This window comes from Salvelinus fontinalis, chromosome 33 (genome assembly GCF_029448725.1).
Source record: "Salvelinus fontinalis isolate EN_2023a chromosome 33, ASM2944872v1, whole genome shotgun sequence".
NCBI classification, from domain to species: Eukaryota; Metazoa; Chordata; class Actinopteri; order Salmoniformes; family Salmonidae; genus Salvelinus; species Salvelinus fontinalis.
The window spans coordinates 46,530,739-46,557,622 of record NC_074697.1 but is presented as its reverse complement, the minus strand read 5'-3'; the positions used below and the strand labels follow the sequence as shown (position 1 = coordinate 46,557,622).

The following is a 26,884-nucleotide window of genomic DNA, read 5'->3' as shown; positions in this document are numbered from 1 at the left end:
CAATTGAGAGCATCCTGTTGGGCCTGCTTGGTACTGCACTGCCCGCAACCGCAGGGCTCTCCAGAGGCATCACCGGTGGCACACTGCCTGCCCTCCAGGACACCTACAGCACACGATGTCACAGGAAGGCCAAAAAGATTATCAAGGACATCATCCACCCAAGCCACGGCCTGTTCACCCCGCTACCATCCAGAAGGCGAGGTCAGTACAGGTGCATCAAAGCTGGGACCGAGAGACTGAAAAACAGCTTCTATCTCAAGGCCATTAGACTGTTAAATAGCCATCACTAGCCGGCTACCACCTGGTTACTCAACCCTACACCTTAGAGGCTGCTGCCCTATATACATAGTCATGGAATCACTAGTCACATAAATAATGGAACACTAGTCACTTTAATAATGTTTACATACTGCTTTACTCATTTTATATGTATATATGTTGGTTAAGGGCTTGTAAGTAAGCATTTCACGGTAAAGTCTACACTTGTTGTATTCGGCGCATGTGACAAATAAAGTTAAATTCTATTCTACTGTATTTAAGTCAATGCCACTTCGACATTGCCCATCATAATATTTATATATTTACTCCATTATTTGACTTTAGATGTGTGTGTATTTTTATGAATTGTTAGATATTACTGCACTATTGGAGCTAGGAACACAAGCATTTCGCTACACCCACAATAACATCTGCTAAATATGTGTATGTGACCAATAAAGTTAGATTTGATTTTAATAGAAAATGACTGAAGTAAAATTGAAAGTCACCCAGTAAAATACTATTTGAGTAAAAGTCTAAAAGTATTTGGTTTTAAATATACTTAAGTATCATAAGTCAATTGAATTGCTCAAATATACTTAAGTATCATAAGTAAAAGTATAAATAATTTCAAATTCCTTATATTAAGTAAACCAGACAGCACAATTTTATTGGTTTGTATTTATTTATGGATAGCCAGGGGCACACTCCAACACTCAGACATAATTTACAAAGGAAGCATATGTGTTAAATGAGTCTGCCGGAACAGAGGCAGTATGGATAACCCGGGATGTTCTCTTGATAAGTGGGTGAATTTTAATTTTTCTGTAAAAACGTAACGAGTACTTTTGGGTGTCAGGGAAATGTAATGGTGTAAAAAGTAATTTTCTTCAGGAATGTACTGAGGTAAAAGTAGGAAAACAAAATACATGGTAAGGTGCAGATACAACAAAAAACTAGTACTTCAAAGTATTCTTTTACAAAGGTACTGGGTTACAACAGGCACAAATACTGTAAGCACAATAGAGAGATAAGGCACTGACGTCTTCATGCCAACATGGGACGACTTGCTTCTTTGTAAAAAAACGTCACGTTGATGATGTACCTATCTGAGCTCACGCGAGGACTGCGATTTCATTGCCAGCAGTGTGCGACAGAGACAGCGAAGATGGCGTCGCAGGAGACCGAAGCTTCTCCGCAAGCCAACGGCGAGGTAAAAATGAATTAAATTGTATGACTGTCTTCCATGTGTGAACGTACCAATATCGGCATATGGCTAACTCGAGTAGTGAGTGGCACTGCAGACATTGTTATTGAAGTGTGATCGTTTCACACGCGAGCTTTTGACGTTGTCAATGCCGGTCGGTTTAAAAACGTCCCCCTGCCTTTCACGGTGCGTTTGTTACAGCATCTTGCAAGTTATTTATTTTCTGATAAGCCAACAGAACTGTCGACAACCATATTTCTGACCAAAATAATGAGGTCGGTACTTGGGGTAACAGATCACGTCATGACAGTGGATGATTGGGTTAGCCCGTTTTAACCTAGTTAGTTAGCTACAAGAGTGGCTAGCTAGACTGGCGATGATATTTCGTCAGCCTATGTAGCTAGCCAACGTTCGTTAGCGGAATCATTTGTCAATCATTACCTTTAATCGCACGGCCTTCTTCAATGGACTAAAGTTATTACTTGATACACTAAGCTAGTCTGCTGCCTATCACTATCAACTGAGTGCAAACGAATCACAGCGCGACGCTGAGAATGATCGAACATCTGTGTTTTATAGATTTTAGTTCGTTAGCTAATTGGTTATGGATGTTGCATTTTATTAGCTAGCAAGCAGATCCGACCCGCATGCTTACAGGTGCACTGGGGTCAGACAGGATTCATGTGTAGATTAAGACACGGTGGAGCTGGCGCAAGATATGGCTCGGGAAACATACCTCAATCCAAGGGATGATACATGTGCTGTATTCCGATTTGTCCCATTATCCAAACTGTTACACCGAGAAGTTTGCTGGAAGGGTTAGCTAAAAGAGTTAGGTAACATGCAAAGTAGTTAAAGTTACTAAAAATGCTTTGGTTGTCTGATGAGATTTGAACTTGTAACCCTTGGGTTGCTAGACATTTGCGTTAAATGCCCAACCAACTACCCTACTTTAATTTGTCTGTTTTATGTAACCGTACCAAATGTAAAAATTTGGGTGTCCTGGATTTACAATTATTATGTTACGTCTAGCCTGAGACCAGGCTGTTTTTCTGGTAAACTGCCCCTTTCATCCTCAAGCCATAGCAGCCATTTTGGAATTGCAGTGTCAGCCAATCTGCTTCTTTGTTGTTCAACGCGACATGCCATTCCATAATGGCTGCTGTGGCTACTGATAACTGTCATTCAATCTTCTCCTGTAACAGTTGGGATAATGGGACAATTCGGAGTACAAAGCATTTATCAACCCTGAATTGGGGTATGTTTTCCAAGTGAGATGCCGGATAATCTAAACAATTTACACGGTGAGCCTGTCTGACCCTAGTGCATCTGTAAGCAAGCGGGTTGGATATTCTGGTTAGTTATTAGCTAACTAACTAGCAAGCTAGTCACTACTCATCAGTTAGCAAGCTAATGTTGACTTCAGTCAAACATCAGTGCACATGCATGCCACGGGACTGTCATCCCCTTCTGAGCAGATCGGATCAATTACTCATTTTTGGTTCGTGTGACATTTGCTTTCCACTGCGAGACTACGCATGTAAAAATAAAGAAAGGGGGGGCCTAATGTCTTGCTGTGTCTCAACAAGCCTCCTGATTTGACAGGTGTGTTCGGTTATTAAATCAACTTGAAACGCATCCACTAGAGGCCCTCTTACCACGCTAACCTTCAGAGTGGTGTTCTTTAAGGTCCCCGGGGCTTGTTTGTGCAGATACTCGTGAATGCAGTGGCTAATCAACTAGAAGTATCTCCCACTCATAGGAACCAGTTTGGTCCTCTTATCACAGATACTGTAACTCATCTAACCAATGAGGAATGCTACAGGAGCCAAGGCAGCAGCTGTCTTCCGATTCCCTCCATGAAAGATTGACAGATAAGGGCTGTGATGCCTCTCATAGCAGTAGGCAAAGCCATTGGTTGTTTTCAATGCTTTTACTCTGTGTCCCATTGGCAGAATTTAGTAGTGGGTAAAATGTTAACCCCAGTTGACAATGTGAGTTATAAGGATTACTTCTTACTGGGAAGATAACACAGTTGGATTTTGGATCCTGTGTCATCTTGGGGTGCCCTCCGGAACAAAACGGAGCATCTGCCACAGATAATGGAATCATTCCAGTCAGTTAACATCATAAGGAAACTGCTGCCTTCACGCAAAAACACTCATGCAGCAGCACTGTTTAGCTTCAGCCTCTTAGGCCATGGGGGTCACTGTGTTGACTGAAACCTTTTTGACTGTCAGTGCAGTTTGTTCTTAGAGGCTTGCTGTCCATCCCTTTTGTGTTGGTGACATGGAGGGGAGATGTGATTTTCAGAGCGTGGGGCCTGTCTTGTGACTTGGCATGTGCTTGTCTTTTGTGTCACTGGGCAAAAATGCACCACTGCTTGGGCTTTCTGACTGCCACGTTCTTGGCTTGGAATGCTTCCTTCATGCTGCACTCACTCCGGACCATACAACTTAATTAGACAGGTTTTGCTTACATGTCAAATCCTATCAAAGTAGCTACGTCATCATGGGTCCTACTAGTAGGCTTTCAGGGGAACATTAATGCAGTGTAAACCATTGAGAAACCTCAGGAAATCACTGTCTTTATAAGTGACTCACATAATTCATTGGTGGCTCTTGAAATGAGTCCCAGACTGGATAACCCCGAAGTGCTACTTTCCGTCAGCCCTGTTTGGGTCTTTTTTTTTCTTCTCTTGCTCGCTTTAGGTAAAATGTAGCGGATGCTGGAAAATCAATGATCTTTTCTTATAGTGTTCATGGAAACTGGAATCTTTTGGGCAAAATGTCCTACAGTCGACAAAACAAAATACACCAGACATGGGTGAATTTTGTTGTCTGTAACCACGTTTCCATCCACAGTTTTTATGCAAGCAAAATCACGACAGCTGTGATGGAAACGTGAAGTTTCAGTACAATTTTATAAATGCCGATAGACTAGGGACGTTAACCATTAAACGGTTAGCTGCTGAAAATACATTTGACCTGTCATGATATAGGTGAATTTGCATAATTTAGTGGAATTAAATTGGCGTGTGTATTTCCGTTAGTCGTCATGCATTTTCACACGCGCACAGCATACCGAGGCTAGTTTGAGGAGCGGAATAGCCGATCATCTGTCAAAAAGCCTGTACTGATGAGAAACGTGCTTTTGTCAGCCTAGTCATTGCGCAACAAATAACATGCGATTGCATCTAGAATTGTTAACTTTGAAGGCCACGATTTTAAAAGGAGCTGATTCTTCTTCTTTTTTAACTCGATCTCAACTCGTAATTAAAGTACGCCTCCCATTCGAGTGCGTAGGCTATAACGTTAGTCAATGGTAAGAAGGCAATCAGCGCGTCACTCACCACTTTGCAATTTGAGTTTGCGGCAGTATATTTGTTTGAAACCTGAACATTTTACATCAAATAATGAGTCATGTCTTACCTTGCTTCATAGAAACGTGGAGGCAATTATTTTAAACTTCCTCATGCCATTAATCAGAATTTCTCTCCTGTTCAAATTAAATTCCCGTGAATTGCGTTTTGGCAAATGTTTAAAAATTGCGTTTTATTAGCTGCTTCATTACAGCAGTTGCATGTTAAATAATAGACCATAGAGCCTTTTGCCTGTATGAAGCTCTGTGGCGACAGAGCCCCACCTGTTTTGAGCCCCACATTTTTAGGTTAGAAATAGTGTAGCAAAGGGTCTGAAACTTCCTGGAAACTTTCCACGGGAAGTTAAGCCTGGGAATTCTGCTTAAATTCCTTCAAAAAGTTATCTTATAACAGTGAATGTTTTTTTTATGGGATACACATATGGCAATTCTAGATTTTGTGGCATATTTTAATTAAACTATCCCCAATTTATTGGAATTGCAACCCTCTGCATGCACAGTGCACTCTTCCATCACATGTACAGCTGATTCTCAAGATCTTGCACACTAATGAGATGCTATTGAGCCCACGCTACTACACTGTCTGAGCCAAGGACTACATGCTTTCTGGTAAGTTTTGATTACAATACTGGGTGGGTTGAATATTTTATGACATACATGATTTTTTGTTAACTAGTAAATAGTAGCCTACAGCAATGTCTGTTTAAATCATTTTTAACTTGTTAACAATTTCTGCTTGTTAGTTTTTGCTACCATGTGGGTTTTAGCTTGCTTGAGCCTGCTAACTGAGGAGTGTTAATTCATCTGTTTCCATACATGTTTAATTTTAAAACATTTATCTTTACAAAGGAGTTGTTTAATCTAACTGCCTAACTATTTATCTGTACATGGAATTTTATTTTAAATTTTTTTTACAAATGTTTTTCTAATCTTTACAGGAAAATGCCACGGGCACTATCTGATGTGTGGAGAAATTTCACTGCATCTAATGTAGAAGGAAAATCGGTGTACATTTGCAAATACCGTGCCAAATCATATGTGAAGAATGCAACAAAGATGCAGAATCATCTGGCCAAGTGCATAAAGTTCCCTCCGCGCTCACAACAAGCAACCTCTGACAAAGTCCCTCTACTTATATTCGAGGTGTAAATTATGAATTGGACACATATATAGCAACAGCTCATGGTCCTCCTGGAATAAGAAGTTTTTTTGACTCAATGGAGGAATGTAGTCAGAGAAATGCTAATGAATGTATTGCTCGAGCTGTGTATGCAACTGGTTCACCTCTGATGCTCACAGGCAATGTGTATTGGAAGAGATTTCTGAATGTTCTTCGCCCATCATACACCCCTCCAACCAGACATGCTTTACCTACTCATTTTCTGGATGCAGAGTCCAACAGAGTTCAAGGGAAGGTCAAGCAAATCATAGAGAAAGCAGACTGTATTGCAATCATCTCTGATGGGTGGTCAAATGTTTGTGGGCAAGGAATAATTAACTACATCTCCACCCCTCAACTAGTATTCTACAAGAGCACAGACACAAGGGACAACAGACACACCGGTCTCTACGTTGCAGGTGAGCTGAAGGTAGTCATCAATGACCTTGGTCCACAGAAGGTATTTGCACTGCGTACATGTTGAACCCCAAGTATGCTGGGAAGAGCAACCTGTCTGGGGTGGGGATGAACAAGGTCTATGGTGTCATCACTACTGTATCTCGCCACCTTGGCCTGGATGAGGGCAAGGTTCTTGGCAGTCTGGCGAAGTACACTTCCAAGCAAGGGCTTTGGGATGGAGATGCAATATGGCAGTCGTGGCAACATATCTCATCAGCCACCTGGTGGAAGGGACTTTGTGGATCTGAGGCTCTTTCCCCTGTTGCCTCCATCATCCTCCAAATCCCACCAACATCAACCACCTCGGAGCGCAACTGGTCCTTGTTTGGGAACACACGCCAAAGCATGCAACAGGCTGACCAATACAAGGGTTGAAAAATTGGTGGCCATCCGGGAATATTTGAGGCTTTTTGAGTCTGACATCCTCAACCAGGTTGGAAAGTGACAGTGAAGATAAGACCTCAGTCTGATGTTCAAGAGGTGAACATTGAGAAGACATGGAATCCTGAGAGGAAGACAACCAAAGCTTTAGTTTCGAGACTATCTTTTTACAGATATACAGTTGAAGTCGGAAGTTAACATATACTTAGTTTGGAATCATTAAAACTCGTTTTTCAACCACTCCACAAATGTCTTGTTAACAAACTATAGTTTTGGCATGTCAGTTAGGACATCTACTTTGTGCATAACACAAGTCATTTTTCCAACAATTGTTTACAGACAGTGAATTATAAGTGAAATGATCTATCACAATTTCAGTAGGTCAAACGTTTGATACACTGAATTCCAGAAAATGATTTCATGGCTTTAAAAGCTTCTTATAGGCTAATTGACATCATTTGAGTCAATTGGAAGTGTACCTGTGGATGTATTTCAATGCCTACCTTCAAACTCAGTGCATCTTGCACTTGCTAGCTAATTTTGCCTTTTTACCTAGCTTGCTGCTGCTAGCTAATTTGTCCTGTGATATAAACATTGAGTTGTTTCTTTTTTACCTGAAATGCTAGCAGTCATCATAATTGAATCAAGTCGACACTCTACTGGCAAATCCTTCTCAATCATTGTCACATGAAGATAAATTCAAGATTAAAATGTCTCTGTGCTCATCAGCCATTGGACATAAAAATTACACACATTGAAATCACAAATTCAACAATGAGTGGTTTGGAAGGAAGCCGTGGCTAACTGCAAGCATCTCAATCAAAGCAATCACTATTTAACTTCCCCTACCTGTAATTCAGTGGAGAGGGTGTGTGTGGTCCAAGTCTCTGGGTTTAAGGATTTATAACATCTGTCTGAAAGGGTTTCAAAACATGAGAATTGTGCATCACATATAGACAACGCTGTTAAACTTGGGTTACTGGGGAAATCAAAAGTTGTGACTCAACTACACACCTCATATAGACGAGCCATCGACCTGCACAACCAACGAACGGAGTAGAATAGGTACGTGCTTGCCACAATTATAGCATGCATTAAATTGTGTGGCAATTGTGAGACAGCGCTCGGGCCATTTAAACCGCACATTGATAACTTGACCAGGAAGTTGAAATTGGATTTTTATTTCAGGAACAAATCTTGCTTTTCAATGTTAGTCAGAAAATATCTTGTTCAAAGACCCTTTTTTTTAATCAGTGCTGGATTATGGTGATATTGTCTATATGCAGGCCTCAGCAAGTACCTTAAACTCTGGACACAGTGTATCATGGTGCTTTAAGATTTATTACAAACGCTAGATCACTCACCCATCACTGTAATCTGGATGCTATTGTGCAATGGACCTCTCTCTCCCAGGAGGCTAAAGCACGGGTACACTTGTGTCCCATCAACGCTTTGTACATCTCCCTTTGTATCTGTTCTTTACTGACCAGATCAGTCACTCAATATAGTCTTCGTTCACAGTCGCTGCTGTCCTTGTCTGTTCCTAAAGGCGAGAACTGAGATGGGGGGGTATTTTTTTCCCATAATGCCCCTTCATCTTGGAACATGCTTTAGGAGATTTTAAAGGTAGGGGAGTTAGTGTCCTTGTCTGTTTTTAAGACTCTGATCGACAACACTGTTTGACAACTGCAGTTGTTTCTAATCTTCAATTTTAACTTGTGACACTGTATTTTGTGTGTACAGTATTCTGTATTTTTCTGTAATGTTTTATGCACACGCTGCTATTAACCTGTTTTGCCTTCTTGCCAGGTCGTCCTCGCAAAATAGGTTTTTAACCTCAATGGGTTTTACCTGGTTAAATAAAAATTACGAGTCTGCTGACTCCTTGAAGCCAGGCGGTTTCCGGTGTATTTTTGAGACCATGGGTGAAGGAGATTACAGGCTACAAAGGCATTATGACAACCAACCAAATGTTAAGGGTACATCTCGCACAATCCAAAACAAATTTTGGGGTTGTATGTATGAAGTGTACAGAGAAGCTATAGCAAAGGAGGTGTCTGACTCCTTTTGCGTCTGTACAGGCAGACGAGACCACTGACGTCTCCTGTAAATCAAAGATGGTAATAGTGCTGCGCTACATGTTCCCGAACAACAGTGTGTGTGAGAGGTTTTTGGAGTTTGTGGAGGTGAAGGACAAAACTGGTGTTGGCCTCTCAAGTCCTAGCACCACTGAATGTCAAGAAGCTGGTTGCACAAACCTACGACGGGGCAGCGGTGATGAGTGGTAATGTACGTGGTGTCCAAACGCTACTGAAGGATACTTACCCAAACCAGCAATTTGTGCACTTTCTGTTGGTTACGTAATTTTACTGTTTGGGGAAAAAAATTGTTGACCGGTTAATGAGGGTCAGTTAGTCGGCTGCAAAATGTACCAACGTTTGCATCCTTAAAACAGACATTTTGTTCGTTAGACATGGTGAGATCTTTTTGTCTGTAAAATTGTTTTATGCAAGAAATGGCAGTGGAAACAACTTTTTTTTTTTAATGCTCACATATTGATATAATACCCATCATATCGAAGTAAACTTGAGTCACGCGATATGTGGTCCTGCCACTATGGCAGTTTGGCTAGATAAATAATGAACTTCAGAGGGTGGTGGTGCAAGGTCATGAGCTTGATGCTCCTTTTCAATAAATATCGAGGGTCTTATTCTAGTGACATGATGGCTGCTGTATGACAAATTAAAAATGAACTTGATCCTTTGTCCATAATCATCTCGTGTAGGACATACACGCACTATGTCTGCGAACTGTTGGCTAGAGCGCACGCGCCAATACCAGAGTGGGCACTTTTGCTATATAACGCAACATTTAAACCATCAGTAGAGTTGAAAATGCGATGGAAACCCATTTTAACTTTAATTTTTTTATACGGTACTTAATTAAGAACTTAAGCACGAAAGTTGTGCACTACGTCATCACGTACGACTAGTCAATTTGATGGAAACACGTCTCTGGTGGGAAAAGACACATTTTGTTAATGCAGAGAATATTCGCATAAATCTTTTGCCTAGCTATTGAAATTGCTTTTTTATTTGCACACTACATTCCACTTTATCAGTGTTGTCTTGAGAACATGCACCAAGACAACTAGATTGGGCAAGTTTGCTATTGATATTAACAGTTTTTGTGACAACCGATGGAATCGCATTGAACTTAAGTTTCCATGAACTGAATAAAAAACTGATGTGGAAAAGGTGTTTTATTTATGTCATCACGCACAGCTTTTCATCTGTAACAAGCCAGTTTGATGGAAACACTCCTGTGCATATCTTTTTGACGATATAGCGGTGAACATATCGGAATCGGGCGATATTAGCTAAAAATGGCAACATCGGTATTGGCCGATGTCTAGTTCAACGCCGCCGATGTTAAAAACCGATGTCAAAGCTACCGTGCATACCTATATAACGTAGGTACTTGACGTAATAACTCCACGTAAAATTTTGAAACGACTGAACAATGGAACAGAATAGCAAGTAAGTGAAAGAAATATGTTTGGATTGTTTTACTGGTAATGGGGACATACGTAAATTTACAATGACGGCCCGGACAAAGCTGGGCCAATTGTGTGTCGCCCTATGGGACGCCCAATCACGGCCGGATGTGATACTGCCTGGATTAGAACCAGGGACTTTAGTGAAGCCTCTTTCACTGAGATGCAGTGCCTATTTAACTGTACTAGAATGCTTAAATCGCCGCACAAATTTTAAATATTGGTTATTTGTATTGTTTTATTTTTGGCAAGGACAATATTGGATATAGGTATCGGCCTAAAATGTCATATTGGTGCATCACTACTGATTTGATGTGTGTGTAGGTGAGCAGCAATGGAGCGGCTGCAGTCGTGGATGGCCAGGCCGTACAGACTGCTGCTGGGGACCCTGCACAGCAACCGCCGGCTCCACCAGCCAACGCATGGTCGGTCATAAAGGGAGTCCTCTTCAGGTGGGTCAGAGATGTGCGCACGGAAAGTATTCAGACCCTTTTACTTTTTCCATATTTTGTTACGCTACAGCCTTATTCTAAAATTGATTTAAATCTTTTATTTTTCGCTCATCAATCTACAAACAATACCCCATACTGAGAAATCAAAAACTGAAATATCACATTTACACAAGTATTCAGACCCCTTTACTCAGTAGTTTGAAGCACCTTTGGCAGCAATTACAGCCTGGAGTCTTCTTGGGTATGACGCTACAAGCTTGGCGTAACTGTATTTGGGGAGTTTCTCCCTTCTCTGTAGATCCTATCAAGCTCTGTCGGGTTGGATGGGGAGCGTTGCTGCACAGCTATTTTCAGGTCACTCCAGAGACGTTTGATCGGGTTCAAGTCCGGGCTCTTGCTGGGCCACTCAAGGACATTCAGAGACTTGTCCCCCCCTAGCCACTCCTGCGTAGTCTGTGTGGTTGGAAAGTGAACCTTTGCCCCAGTCTGAGGTCCTGAGCAGGTTTTCATCAAGGAACTCTCTGTACTTTGCTCCGTTCATCTTACCCTCGATCCTGACTGCTCTCCCAGTCCCTGCTGCTGAAAAACATCCTACTGCATGTTGCTGCCACCACCATGCTTCTCCGTAGGGTTATTGCAAGGTTTCCTCCAGATGTCACGATTGGCATTAAGGCCAAAGAGTTCAATCTTGGTTTCATCAGAAACCAAGATTGATGGACGATGGAGCACGAGGAACCCAAACCGGGTGCGCGCATGCGCCATCGTGCATAAATGTATTTTATCCCCCCACAAACGCGATCACGACACGCCGGTTAAAATATCAGAACAAACTCTGAACCAATTACATTTAATTTGGGAACAGGTTTAAAAGCATTAAAAATGTATGGCAATTTAGCCAGCTAGCTTGCACTTGCTAGCTAATTTGTCCTATTTAGCTAGTTTGCTGTTGCTAGCTAATTTGTCCTGGGATATAAACATTGAGTTGTTATTTTACCTGAAATGCACACGGTCCTCTACTCTGACAATTAATCCACACATAAAACGGTCAATGGTTTCTAGTCATCTCCTCCCAGGCCCTTTCTTCTCTTGACTTTATATTGCGATTGGCAACTTTCATAAATTATGTGCATTACCGCCACCGACCATGTTCGTCTTTCAGTCACCCACGTGGGTATAACCAATGAGGAGATGGGAGATGGGAGCGGCAGGAGTTGCAGCGCGATCTGCGTAACAAAAAGAACTGACTTCTATTTTAGCCCTTGGCAACCCAGATGCTCGTTGGCGCGCGCGCGCAATAATTGATTCATTTAGATTTCAAAATGTATTTTGCAACGCTTGCGCACGCAACGCGAGCGGTCTAGTCAGGGTATAAGTCTAAATATTGCTGTTATATTGCACAACCTTCAATGTTATGTCATAATTATGTACAATTCCGGCAAATTTATTATGGTTTTTGTTAGGAAGAAATGGTCTTCGCACAGTTCGCAACGAGCCAGGCGGCCCAAACTGCTGCATATACCCTGACTGCTTGCACAGAACGCAAGAGAAGTGACACAATTTCCTGAGTTAATATTGACTGCTAACATGCATTTCTTAACTAAGTATGCAGGTTTTAAAAAATCTACTTGTGTATTGATTTTAAGACCGGGATGGATGTTTATGGTTTGGTACATTGGTGCAACGACAGTGCTTTTTTCGCGAATGCGCTTGTTAAATCATCACCAGTTTGGCGAAGTAGGCTGTGATTCGATGATAAATTAACAGGCACCGCATTGATTATTTGCAACGCAGGACTAGCTAGTTAAAATAGTAATATCATCAACCATGTGTAGTTAACTAGTGATTATGTTAAGATTAGTTTTTTTATAAGATAAGTTTAATGCTAGCTAGGCACTTACCGTGGCTCCTTGCTGCACTCACGTAACAGGTGGTCAGCCTGCCACGCAGTCGTGGTGTGCAATGTAATCGGCCATAATCAGCGGCCAAAAATGCAGATTATCGATTGTTATGAAAGCTTGAAATCGACCCTAATTAATCGGCCATGTCGACCTCTAGTACGCACTACCCTCTGTAGTGCCTTACGGTTGGATTCCGAGCAGTTCCCATACCAGGCGATGATGCAACCGGTCAGGATGCACTCGATGGTGCAGCTATAGAACTTTTTGAGGATCTGGGGACCCATGCCAAATCTCCTGTCTCTAAGACAGTCATGAAGAGGGCAAGGGGGGGAAACGCATTGTCGTGCCCTATTCATGACTTTCTTAGTGTGTTTGGACCATGATAGTTTGTTGGTGACGTGGACACCAAGGAACTGTAATCAATCCTCCAACATCTGACGCTAAAGATATATATATATAAAAAACACTTGTCTTTATCTCAACCTTTGTTTCAGTCACACATACTTTACGGTGGATGCTAAGTGGGATCGTTTTTAACCGTTTTAAATTTCAACTTTAAGGGGGTGATGTCATTTGGGTGGTCCCAAATCATAGAAATGTAATTCTATTTCTATGGTTTCAAGCATCCCACTTAGAGAAAAAAAAAAAAAAACTTTTACACATTTTACTAAAAGTTTAATTGGTTTCAATTGGGCTAACCTGACTTTCTTCTTCTCTTTCCTCGTCCTCTACAGGATCTTTGTCATCTGGGCCATCAGTAGCTGGTTCCGCAGAGGGTCCTCTACACCAGACCCCAGTACCCCGGCTGGGGCACCGCATTTACCCAGCCGAAACCTTTTCCCCAAGGAAAGCCTCATGGTACGCCGGCCTTTTCACACCGTTCTGCATAAGCGATTAACCCCAGGTCATGTGACTGTATTGACTTCCTGGTTGACCTTTGGTCTGTGCCTGCCGCTCAGTGGTAGTTCTCTGGGTGAGTTGTGTGCACAACTTGTCTCCGTTGATGAGCTTGATCCTGGCTAGCTTGTTGACTTGCACTCAGTAATTAGTTCACACTGCTGGACAAAGAAGCTGTGCCACAGCAAACAACCACCCAAAGTGGTTGAGAGCAAGTCAATAGAAGAATAGGGAAATGGATAACATGAAGAATAAATGATAAACTGTTTTCTTTTTGCCCTCAGGACCTGTATGTGTACATCTCCCAGGACGAGGTGTTCTCTGACTTCAACGACACACAGTCCCTGTTCTGGTTCCATAGAGACCTGGTCTACGGAGACTGGAACACTGGAGAAGATGGGGATGGCTGCTATGAGCACTCAATAGATCTGGACATCCCAGAGGTGAGGGGGGGACTGGGTAGGAGGGAGAAGTGAAGGTAGGATGTCCATTTTCTAATCTCTCTCTCTTTCGCTGATCCTATGTGCTACAGAAAGTGCAAATGAATGGTTCCCTCTACATCCACGTGTATTTCACGAAGACTGGATTCCACCCAGACCCCAAACGCAAGGGCCAGTATCGTCGGCTAGCGACAGTCCATGCCACGCGTAGTAAGTAACTGACCCACCCCCACACTCTGGTGCATGCATGACCTTTTCAAAGTAGTATGTCAGTGGTTTGACTCACGTTTTACTCTGACTCTTTCAGTGCTGAACAAGTTCAAACGCAGGAAGTTCGTGAAGACTAAGAACCTGCTGACGGGGGAGACCGAGACCGACCCGGAGATGATCAAGGTCAGCTGTGTTTACCATGATGCATAGACCCTATTTTCGGTCAGTAAACCCAGTCCGCACAGTATTGATTGACTGCCGTTCCTCTTTTCTCCCCCCCCCCCCCCCCCCCCCCCCCCAGCGAGCGGAGAGCCACGGCCCAGTGGAGATCATCTCCCACTGGCACGCCAACCTCACCATCAACATGGTGGACGACCATACAGCCTGGGTCAAGGGCTCGGTCCCCCCTCCACTGGACCAACGTAAGCTCTACCCACCTATTCTCGTGCGTCTCAGTGGGTCATACCAGAGCATGTACTAGGAGGGTTGAGCTCTACTGCTTCTTTACAAATATCTAACTAAAGTTGAAATACCTTTTACTTACTGCTCTATTCTGTCTCTCATTTTCTCAACCTGTTCTTTTTACCCTCCCCAACCCTACAGATGTGAAGTTTGACGCGGTGAGCGGCGACTACTATCCTATCGTCTACTTCAACGACTACTGGAACCTGCAGAAAGACTACTACCCCATCAATGAGAGCCTGCAGTCGCTGCCTCTGCGCCTGTCCTACTGCCCGCTGTCCCTGTGGCGCTGGCAGCTCTACGCTGCCCAGAATGCCCGCTCACCATGGAACTTCCTGCCAGAGGACACCTATGAGCAGTCTGACGAGGACCAGGACTCTGTCAAGGTCAGGGGTTAGAGGTCATAGGCCAGGGGAGGGTGTAAATAGAGAAGGAGATATAGATTTTTGTTTTGCTTTTGCTCCTCCAATATAGCACATCTTAGAATCAAACTGGTCCCCGAGTCTGGACTCCATGTTGTTTCCCTGGTAACCGTTGTTAAGGAACTGTGTTGTCTCTGTAGGTGGCCCTGCTGGAAACTAACCCCTACCTCCTGGGCGTGACCATTGTGGTCTCAATCGTTCACAGCATCTTCGAGTTCCTGGCATTCAAGAATGGTGAGCTCACTGTGCTTCTTTTTCCCACAGCTTAACTGCCTATTACATGTATTTTGTGTGGTGGAATGTTCTTTCTATTCTGGTGTGTGTGTGTGTGTCAGACATCCAGTTCTGGAACAGCAGGCAGTCCATGGAGGGTCTCTCTGTGCGCTCCATCATCTTTGGGGTGTTCCAGTCCCTGGTGGTGCTGCTCTACATCCTGGACAATGAGACCAACTTTGTGGTGCAGGTCAGTGGGTTTTTCATTTATATAAATAAAGACTTGTCACCAGACCCTTTATAATGTCATTCATCATGGCAGGCTCTGTACGCATGTCATTCATGACCATTGTACTAGAGCAGAGTGGTCCCTTTTCTAATCCCCATCTCGTGTCCCATTAACATCCAGGTCAGCGTGTTCATCGGCCTGCTCATCGACTTCTGGAAGATCACCAAGGTCATGGATGTCAAGGTGAGATGGAGAACAGGTATTTCTCTTGTTTTTGGTTGCACAAATGAATCCCTGTTTGTTAGCTAATCTGGATGTCGGTTTCCCCTTAGTTGGACAGAGAAAACAAATTGTTCGGGATCCTCCCACGCTTATCAATAAAAGACAAGTCAACGTACGTGCAGTCCTCCACCAAAGTCTTCGACGACGTAAGGAAACGCGTCAACACCATACAATAGCTTTTATTGCCCGCTAGAATGGAAAATCTTCTACTGATGTTTTTTGTCCTGTCCTCTTCCCTCTGCGTAGATGGCTTTCAAGTACCTTTCTTGGCTGCTGTACCCTCTGTTCGGGTGCTATGCCGTCTACAGTGTGTTGTACCAAGAGCACAAAGGCTGGTACTCATTCGTACTGGGCATGCTCTATGGCTTCTTGTTAACCTTTGGTGAGTCACTGGTGGTCATTGTTCAGGAATGTGATTATTTAAAAAAATTAAAGCCTGATTTTTAAGGAATTCCTATTTTTCTGGTCTTTGAAAATCATCCTTTCCTCGTTTTTCTATGCTGTAATGATCAAATCGCTAAATCAGTTGCACAGTCCAGGACAAGTGAGAGTCTATGCAGTCTTAATCCTCATTTACATAGTCTGATCCCTATTGACAGTCTGTCCAAGCAGACAGTCTGGCCTTATTGACCCATAAGTGTATAGTTATTGATAGTCTGTCCTTGTTAACACATTATCTCCTAAATGTGTCTCTATTAATTGACATCCTAAGTGATATTCTACCCTAAGTGACACTGTCGGAGGAGGACTAAGTGCGATGCTCATTGTTTCTTTGATCTGATGCGTTGTTGTCTGCTTTGTGATTTGGCTCAGGTTTCATCACGATGACGCCACAGCTGTTCATCAACTATAAGATGAAGTCTGTGGCCCACCTCCCATGGAGGATGCTCACCTACAAGGCACTGAACACCTTCATCGACGACCTGTTCGCCTTTGTCATCAAGATGCCCATGATGTACAGGATAGGATGTCTCAGAGACGGTGCGTTATCACTCACTGCCCTCCAACACACACATTTCATAGACTTAAGTACAGCCCATTCCGGGTCTTAACAATGACTATCCCATTGTTAATAAATAAAAACTAGTTCCCTTAGTGGTTTAACGGTACACGTATTCGTACCGAACCGTTTGTTTCTGGCTACATCGTGGACCCGAATGAATGCATCCCAAAAATATATGAACAAAGTAATAAGACTAGGCCTACATGTGTACGCTGCATTTTATGCCTTTTTGAGTACATCTGAGCTGAAAAATAACATGTTCAGGCTGTTCCGTTAACGACTACAGCGGTTCCTCATTTGAAATCATACTGCAGTATAGTGAACGGTATGTTGTGATATGTCGGTGAGTCGCAGCCCTTGCAGTTAATACTCATTTAAAACACCAGAGGGCATATTTGAGCACATCTACTCTATCTAGTATTTTTACCCTTCTTTTTAGTAACGAAAACAAAAAGATGTTGATGAACAAATACCGTATACTACTTTCTATTGATTATTAAGTATATACTGTACATCATGACCTAAAGGTTGTTTTGATTATGTGAATTATAATTGTCATTTGTAGGGGGTTGAAGCATTTTCGTCAGGGCAAATCACGTCTGTGATATTGAGTTAGACATTTCAAACTTTAGTCTTGTCAGGTGAACTGTTGTATCTTTTGGTTTGATCATTTCGTTTAAGCGTTACAGTTATAAAAATGAGTAACGAAAGGGAGCCTTGAATAATTAAACAATAAATTAACTGCAACAAGTTGGCTAAAGCAATTGGAATCACGAATGAAAGCGACTCTTTTTAATCCTGGCTGTGCTATTATTGTATTTGTTGTGTTCCAAATCGTCCTAAAAAAATAAAAAATGAATTCCCTTCTCCCAGCTGCCAATTGCCAGGTATCTCAATTCTTATTAGCCAATGCCCATCACGTGATCGGGTCCTTATCACAGGCATCGCAGCTTCGAAGTAGGCTGCAATTGGCGACAAACTGATGCAATGGCGCACGTCCTTATCGAATTCCGAGGCGCATATTAAAGATGTCAGAAGAACAGTCCACATTTTACCTTTCGTCGTCCAACAAGATGAAGTAGGCCTAACGAACGGCAAAAGCACTAGCCTACGTCATTCTACAGTAGAAAAGTTGACCTATTCCATTGGTCAGCGTGTCCTTCTGTGCGACAAAGAAATATTTCAAATATAGTCTGGGACAGTTGATAGATCCCAAATGAACACAACCACTACATTAAAAAAACACTTTTTAAAAAGCAATGAGGCTGATGCAACAGATCACAACGTTTAGCTTAAAATGTTGATGGGCTATTAGGCTGTTTCTTTACATTGTAAGCGCAGCAATGCACACACTACAGTAGGCTATAAGCGCTAATGTTCCAAAATGCAATTAGCGGGGAAGACACCCTTCCTGAAAGTGCACCGCAAATGTGAGCGGTTTCATATGACAGAGATGAAAATATCCTAAAGAAATGTTGGAAGTAGGGAAAGACCCAAAGACGCATCCACAAGCATGGGTTGTTAATATGACTAGGATTGGGTCTTTGGCTGCTGGACAACGAAAGACAGTTGAGAGAAATATAGACTGGTTTCAATTGCATATGAGGAAGTGTTTATAGAAGAATCCCATTAATGTTCCTATGGTCGGAACATTGCAAAAAATACTTGTCTGTAGTTCTAGATGTATTTATGGGTTGATCATCTATGGAAAGAAGTTAGAGGGTGCTCAACCAACGTGAGTCGAGGTGCAACCAACAAACACTTTTTTTCTTCTCTTTGCTTATTTGAGCTTTTATTGCCATATGGACTTTGTCTTTAACTAAAAAGGGGTATCTTCTGTATACCACCCCTACGTTGTCTAAGCTGATTGGCTCAAATGCATTAAGAAGGAAAGAAATTCCCCAAATTAACGTTTAACAAGGCACACCTGTTAATTGAAGTGTTTCCCATATGTCATCAAGGCAAATGGTGGCTACTTTGAAGAATCTCAAATATAAAATATATTTGGATTTGTTTAACACTTTTTTTGGTTACTACATGACTCCATGAAGTTGTGGATTTTTTTTTACAAATTATCTTTGAAAGACAGGGTCCTGAAAAAGGGACGTTTCTTTTTGTTGCTGAGTTTATATATCCAACATATTCAACATGCATTATATAGTGATGGTTGTATATCAATTACACCTACTATAGTTGAAAAAAGCTTGCCCGGTTTTCCAATAGTTATTGGTTCCACTTCTGTATTTCATCACAAGGTGGAGACATTGACCATAGTACCTAAAACCCTGAGTACCGACCCCGTATGGTCTACCTCATTAGCAGCACGAGCTGACGATTTCTCCTTAATTATCTTCTCCATGCCCTAACATGAACTTGTCCCTTCACTTTGTGATTATTCTGAAGGAGGCCATTGAAGGCCGAAACGTCAATCTTTTAAACCCGTTAAGTGAAACTAAAGTTTTAGTGGTGAGCGAGCGTTGCGTCTCTTCCATTCCAATGGGTTCATCATATAGAAATGATAAAAAATATTATTTTAACAACTCCAAAGCAATTGCCTGTCTATGGCTCAGGAACCACTTCCTCTTTCTATAATCAAGATACCTGCCGGTAACTCTTGTTGAATTCTGGGTTAAACTTGGAACATTGCTATCCTAGAAACTGTTTTTTTACATCAGAAGTTGATGGTTATCTGTTGGAGCCAGATGGCTTTGGAATGTGCTGGGTGGATGGGATGAAGTCACAGGATTGCTGTCGGGGATACGGATGGACATCTGTGGATTAGGCAAATGAGGGGTTGAGGTCAGGTCAGATCCCCTGAAGGGAGAAATGATGGTTTATTACCCTAATACTTCCTCTTCCTGTCGAACCATAATAGATGTAAGGATTGGAGAGGAGGAGGAGGAGTGCCTAACTTGGAGTATATATACTTGTGGTGGTAGAAACATGTGTCTAATGCAGCTGTATTGATCCTCTGGGAAGAATAAACTTGAGCTTTCAGAGTGTCAGAGTTTTATTACTCTGAGAATTGGAACACTTAACTATTAGGCTTATGGGGTCTCCTGTAGGCCGTCATTGTAAATAAGAATTAGTTCTAAATAAGAATGAGTTAAATAAGGGTTACATTTTTAATTTTTTTAATCTGTCAACGACTAGTTGGAACTCTTAAAGACTGGAGCGGCTTCATGCATAGCAAGTTACAATATTAAGACTAAACAGGACGTGCTCTTAGGCCTACAGCTCAGTGGTGGTTATACAGAGCTACTACTATAAGAAGCCATAGAATGACATATTATAATGAGGATCATAATTGTAATAACAATAAGGAGATGAAGAAAAAGAAGGGTAGAGAAGCGAGAGCTGCTTGCATATTATGTGTGACAAACAGATGGTGTTGGATTATAATACTTTTTCTGCCTGTTTGGAAACGTGTAAACAACACAAGTAATACCAGAGAATCGGTTCTAACAAACATTTGTAAAGCCTTTTATTAAAGCGTAACAAAAAACAGACTGCTTGCTTTACCCAACATTTATCCAACATTTTGCAGTTGTGATACTTGGTACTCACGGAGTCAGTAGACTATTAAATAAACAGGCAACAGAAGCAGGATCTGTCTCATTCCTGTAGACATACTTTTGGTCATGTGTATGTGGAAACATGCTCGTTGAACATCTCATTCCAACATCATGGGTGTTTTAGTATGGACTTGGTCCCCCCTTTGCTTCTATAACAGCCTCTACACTTCTGGGAAGGCTTTACACTAGATGTTGGAACATTGCTGCGGGCACATGCTGGGCGATTTAAGACTAGCTTGCAGTCAGCTTTCCAATTCATCCCAAAGGTGTTCATTGGGGTTGAGGTCAGGGCTCTGTACAGGCCAGTCAAGTTCTTCCACACCTATCTCGACAAACCATTTCTGTATGCACCTCACTTTGTGCACGGGGGGCATTGTCATGCAGAAACAGTAAAGTGCCTTCCCCAAACTGTTGCCACAAAGTTGGAAGCACATAATCGTCTTGAATGTCATTGTATTCTGTAGCATTAAGATTTCCCTTCACTGGAACTAAGGGGCCTAGCCCGAACCATGAAAAACAGCCACATCCTCCACCAAACTTTACAGTTGGCGCTAAGCATTGGTTCAGGCAGCGTTCTCCTAGCATCCGCCAAACCCAGATTCGTCTGTCATCACTCCAGAGAACGCGTTTCCAGAGTCCAATGGCGGCGAGCTTTACACCATTCCAGCCAACACTTGGTATTGCGCATGGTGATCTTAATCTTGTGTGCGGCTGCTCAGCCATGGAACCGCATTTCATGAAGCTCCCAACAAACAGTTCTTGTGCTGACGTTGCTTCCAGAGGCCGTTTGGAACTCGGTAGTGAGTGTTGCAACCCGAGGACATCATTTTTACGCGCTACAGCACTCGGCGGTCCCATTCTGTGAGCTTGTGTGGCCTACCCCTTTGAGGCTGAACCATTGTTGCTCTTAGATGTTTCCATTTCACAATAACAGCACTTACAGTTGACCGGGGCAGCTCTAGCAGGGCAGAAATTTGACAAACTGACTTGTTGGAAAGGTGGCATCCTATGACGGTGCCACGTTGAAAGTCACTGAGCTCTTCAGTAAGGCCATTCTACTGCCAATTTGTCTACGTAAATTGCATGGCTGTGTGCTCAATTTTATACACCTGTCAGCAACAGTTAATCATGCTGTTGATTTTGACCTGTGGAATGTTGTCCCCCCCTCACGATAACTCTGTGCATTGAAATTGCCCTCGATGTAATTGTTCATGGTCCGTAGCTTATGCCTACCCATACCACAACCCTACCGCCACCATGGGGCACTCTCTTCACAACGTTGACATCAGCAAACCGTTCGCCCACACAACGTCTGCAGTTGAGGCCCGTTGGACGTACTGCCAAATTCTCTAAAACGACGTTGGAGGCGTCTTATGGTAGAGAAATGAACATTTAAATTACTTCGCAACAGCTCTGGTGGACATTCCTGCAATCCATGCCAATTGCACGCTCCCTCAACTTGAGACATCTGTGGCATTGTGTTGTGACAAAAGTTAACATTTTAGTGGCCTTTTATTGTCCCCAGCACAAGCTACGCCTGTGTAATGATCATGCTGTTTAATTAGCTTCTTGATATGCCACACCTGTGAGGTGCATGGATTATCTTGGCAAAGGAGAAATGTTCACAAACAGGGATGTAAACAAATTTGAACAATTTGGAGAGAAAAGCTTTTTGTGCGTATGAAACATTTCTGGTATCTTTTATTGCAGCTCATGCAACATGTGAAGTGTTGGTCCCATGTTTCGTTTTATATTTTTGTTCAGTGTAATTAAGTTGATGTTTCCTCAATTCTGCACAAAGCAACATATAGGGAAAGGTGACAATTCAATGGTCACTGAAGATTGTTTCAGAACCATGGACAGCTCTATTTTTCAGCAAAGGGCCGAGTGACTCACTTATTTGTAGCTTTTGTTCAAAACAAGTTATACTATAAAGCAGGGTTAAAGACATTCTTTCTGATTGTCTTTAGCATATTTATTGCCGCAGATATGCGCCCATTATCGGTTGTTGAGAATATGGGGATTCAGCAGCTCATGAAAGTGCTCGAGCCACTACGATACTGGCCCTCTCGCACCCATTTCAGCACACGGGTAGGACCCACTCTATCTAAGCAAGCTGAAGCCGACGTTGTCAATGAATTGGCCAATGCACCATGTGTTGAGCTTACTACATATTAGTGATGGGCAACTCCAGTCCTCGGGGTCTAGAGTGGTGTCACACTTTTCCCCATCCTTATCAAACACAGCTGATTAAACTAATTGCATTCTAAACTGAAGATTATGATTAGTTGATTGTTGGAGTCAGGTGTGTTAACTGGGGCAAAAGTGACACACCAATCAGGCCCCAGAGGACTGGAGTTGCCCATCCCCGCTACAGATGGATCTCCAGGACTACAGAGAAAATTACACCCCAAAACTATCTTTTGTTATTCATTTTATTATTCCTTTTTGGATATAGTCCCAAAATGTTTTGCATGTCAGCAATCAAGTTAAAGATTTAACTTTCAAAATACAGCTGGTATGATGCGTTTACCAAATAGCATTTTAGTAGCCCTCCTTGTGACAGCTAAGAGAAAAAATATATTTTTATGATGTACGTTTCCTGCAATTCTACACATTTTTGGCATAGGGTGGAGGCAAATGTTTGCAGTTTTAAATATGATCATTTGTGATCAATGTGCCCCACCCCGGTCGGTATTTCGAAACATGCTTACTACAAGTTTAGATAGCTGGCTGCAAGACTAACTAAACAATCAAATATTTATTTGCTGACAACAACTAATTGAGTGAGTGACTGATGCACAACCACATGTTTTAATTGCAGCTTGTGTTTTCTATTATTCTAACTCTCAACAGTAAGTTGAGACCCAGGCTGAGTTGGTCAGCTGGCTACAAAATGTTCTGCGGGTTCATCCCTGGTGTAGATGAAAGGGACAGGTTAAGGATTCTTAAGCCGTGAGACAATTGACACATGGGGTGTCAACTGAATATTAGGAAGGTGTCCGTAATGTACAATGTCTGAGCCATGTTTACATATTGATTTCACACGCATATTGCACTCTATTTTAGTGTTGTTGTTGAGTTATTGTTTTCATTTAAGAAAATGCAAAGTGTTGGTACTCCTGATTTGTGCTCTAATCAGCCATTATATGACTCATGATCATACATGGAATCAGGAATACCAACACTTTGTATTTTCTTAAATGGTCAAAAATGTTGCTACAGTAACTTTTGTCATTTTAATTTTCCCGCTGTACCGAAACCGAACTGTGACCCCAAAACCACAATACGTACTGAACCATGGGTTTTAGTGAACATTACACCCCTGGTTCCCTGTAATAACTCTTATGTTTCCCTCCCACAGACGTAGTATTCTTTGTCTACCTGTACCAGCGCTGGATCTACAGGGTGGATCCCAACCGGATGAACGAATTTGGCACCAGCGGAGCGGAGCCCACTGGAGTGGACCCTAACAAGGACAGCACAGCACAGGGGGAGGTCACAGCCACAGGGGAGGTCGCCGCCATAACAGAGAAAGCAGAGGAGGAGAAGAAGAACGATTAACATGACCAACCTATCCGCCTTTCTCGTCCTCGCTCCTGGGGCGAAGCGGACCTGTGGAAACCAGGCAGAGTGAAATGTCACTTGCCAGGGAAAAGGAGTCATTGTATTCTGTCATGGACACCGCTACATATTTCTGTTTAACTCTCTTCTTTGTGTGGGGGTTCTGCAGCAAATCGTAATTAATGTAGACTCACTTTTTTTCTTTTTCTTTTTTGCAGTTCAAGTGAAGTGAAACAAACGTGATGTACTGTAATCTTTATCTTTTTCAATGGGTAACAGTAATGTTTTGGAAGCAAGGTTGTGAATGTGGGAGGCCCAGTTGAGGGTGGAAGGTCGCAGTACATATCTCCGTATTTTCAGATCTGCGACATTTTTGGATTTCTTGTGATTATTTTTTTATTTAAATTTTTCATTCCATGTGTGAACGCAGTGTGTCATGGTGGGGTAACTGGAAATTGGTGAGTAGTGCTGGAGGAAACTGGAAGTGTCCAGAGCCAAGGGCGACGTGAAGGGAACCAAGATGGACGACCTGTCCAACACTACCCTCGAAAGACAGACTACCCTCCATTTTTAAACAAATGGTCGATGTTCCAAACTTGAACAAAAAAAACAGCCTTGTAGGTATTAATATAAATATTAATAATGACTTGATTTCTGTTTTCAGTCATTAGAATTTATTTAGTATGTTCTGAAACTACAGAATCTCAGCTTGTAATGTTAATACTCATGTCAAAATGTCTAGCAATAGCTGATTTACAAGTGTTTTTGCCTGGACTTCTGATTTTTGAATTGTTTTACTACATTCACACGCCAGGCAGGACCACCTTGACATACACAGTCTACAAAACATTAAGAACACCTAAGACATTAACAACCCGTCCTCAGAATAGCCTCATAGCGCCGGGTCATGGACGCTACAAGGTGTGAAAAGCGTACAACAGGGATGCTGGCCAATGCTGACTCCTATGCTTCCCACAGTTGTCTGGATGTCCTTTGGGTGGTGGACTATTCTCGATACACACGGGAAACTGTTGAGTGTGAGATGGTGTAAAGCAGTGTTTCCCAAACTAGGTCCTGGGGACCCCAAGGGCTGTACTTTTTTAGTTTTTCCCCCTAGCACTTCACATTCAACTAATCAAGTTTAGATTATTTTATTCCGCTGTGTAGCGCTAGGGCAAAAACCAAAACATGCACCCTTTTGGGTCCCCAGGACTGAGTTTGGGAAACGCTGGCATAAAGGCATCTCGCAGTAAAGTCACACACCTACACAAATAATTACTTTTTTCCACTATTTATTTTTCCCATAGGGGATTTTTTAGAAACACTTAAAATAAGGTCTGTTTAGGATTAACAGGGCGCGATGAGTTATTAACCGTGTAAATCTCTCTCGGACAAGGTGATTTATCAATATATTCGGCTCGATTTATTCTCAGCTTTTAAAAATGCTAATTAGCATCAAAGTAGACGACATGCGAGACTACAAATCCTTGCAAGCTCCTCATCTTTAGCTGACGCCTTTGCTAACAGGTATTGTGTACATTTCCACCTTACCCAAGACAGTTCTCAGAATTGTGAATTTAAGGACATTTTGTCAATTTATTCCTTACTAAATTTAGTTTACAGGTGGTTAATCCAGAAATTCTTACTTTTTCCTCGTTTTGGCAGTCTCATCCAGAGCATCATGGGCATGGCTATCAAAACATGACGCCAGGGTAAGACTTCACAAAACACATCCCTTATTTTAAGTGTTTCTAGAATCGGTTTTATGGTTATTATTGCTCATACCGTGGTACTCTTAAGAAAATATTTTCATTAAACTAGCACAATTTAAAGGGGCAAATTGTAGTTCAAGCAACTACTGAAGGTACACCCTGCTACTGTCTTTGGTAAACAGCTGAGGGATGGATGTAACCACTGTTGAAATAAACCCATAAAACAAATTATGTTCTCTAAGAATCAACGGGTGTATGTACAGTTGAAGTCAGAAGTTTACATACACCATAGCCAAATAAATGTAATCTCGGTTTTCACAATTCCTAACATTTACTCCAAGTAAAACATTCCCAGTCTTAGGTCAGTTAGGATCACCACTTTATTTTAAGAATGTGAAATGTCAATAACAGTAGAGAATGATTTATTTCAGCTTTTATTTCTTTCATCACATTCCCAGTGGGTCAGAAGTTTACATACACTCAATTAATATTTGGTAGCATTTCCTTTAAATTGTTTAACTTATCCACAGTAAAACGAGTTCTATAATCGACATAACCTGAAAGGCCGCTCAGCAAGGAAGAAGCCACTGCTCCAAAACCGCCATAAAAAAAGCCAGTCTATGGTTTGCAACTGCACATGGGGACAAAGATCGTACTTTTTTGAGAAATGTCCTCTGGTCTGATGAAACAAAAATAGAACTTTTTGCCATAATGACCATCGTTATGTTTGGAGGAAAAAGGGGGACGCTTGCAAGCCGAAGCAACATCTCAAGACATCAGTCAGGAAGTTAAAGCTTGGTCGCAAATGGGTCTTCCAAATGGACAATGACCCCAAGCATAGTTCCAAAGTTGTGGCAAAATGGCTTAATAACAACAAAGTCAAGGTATTGGAGTGGCCATCACAAACCCCTGACCTCAATCCTATAGAAAATGTGTGGGCAGAACTGAAAATGCATGTGCGAGCAAGGAGGCCTACAAACCTGATTCAGTTACACCAGCTCTGTCAGGAGGAATGGGACAAAATTCACCCATCTTATTGTGGGAAGTTTGTGGAAGGCTACCTGAAACGTTTGACCCAAGTTAAACAATTTAAAGGCAATGCTACCAAATACTAATTGAGTGTA

At 42.1% G+C, this 26,884-nt stretch overlaps 1 protein-coding gene across 1 annotated transcript; it reads left to right on the top strand.

Moving 5' to 3' along the window:
* Positions 1-1,329: 1,329 nt before the first annotated feature.
* LOC129832397 (putative lipid scramblase CLPTM1) lies at positions 1,330-25,988 on the top strand. Its single transcript, XM_055896423.1, has 15 exons — positions 1,330-1,471; positions 10,726-10,853; positions 13,486-13,609; positions 13,933-14,091; positions 14,181-14,298; positions 14,396-14,481; positions 14,600-14,720; positions 14,902-15,146; positions 15,323-15,416; positions 15,518-15,645; positions 15,805-15,867; positions 15,957-16,052; positions 16,153-16,288; positions 16,720-16,887; positions 23,849-25,988. Exons 1-15 carry the CDS (start codon positions 1,355-1,357, stop codon positions 24,046-24,048), a joined length of 1,983 nt encoding a protein of 660 aa, XP_055752398.1. The 5' UTR covers positions 1,330-1,354; the 3' UTR covers positions 24,049-25,988.
* Positions 25,989-26,884: the final 896 nt, after the last annotated feature.

Bases quoted from the DNA above. Each gene is read 5' to 3' on its own strand.
- LOC129832397 (XM_055896423.1), top strand. From the start codon at position 1,355: ATGATGTACCTATCTGAGCTCACGCGAGGACTGCGATTTCATTGCCAG. The intron at 14,482-14,599 runs GTCAGCTGTGTT...CCCCCCCCCCAG, and splicing joins CCGACCCGGAGATGATCAAG to CGAGCGGAGAGCCACGGCCC. The intron at 14,721-14,901 runs GTAAGCTCTACC...CCAACCCTACAG, and splicing joins CCCCCCTCCACTGGACCAAC to ATGTGAAGTTTGACGCGGTG.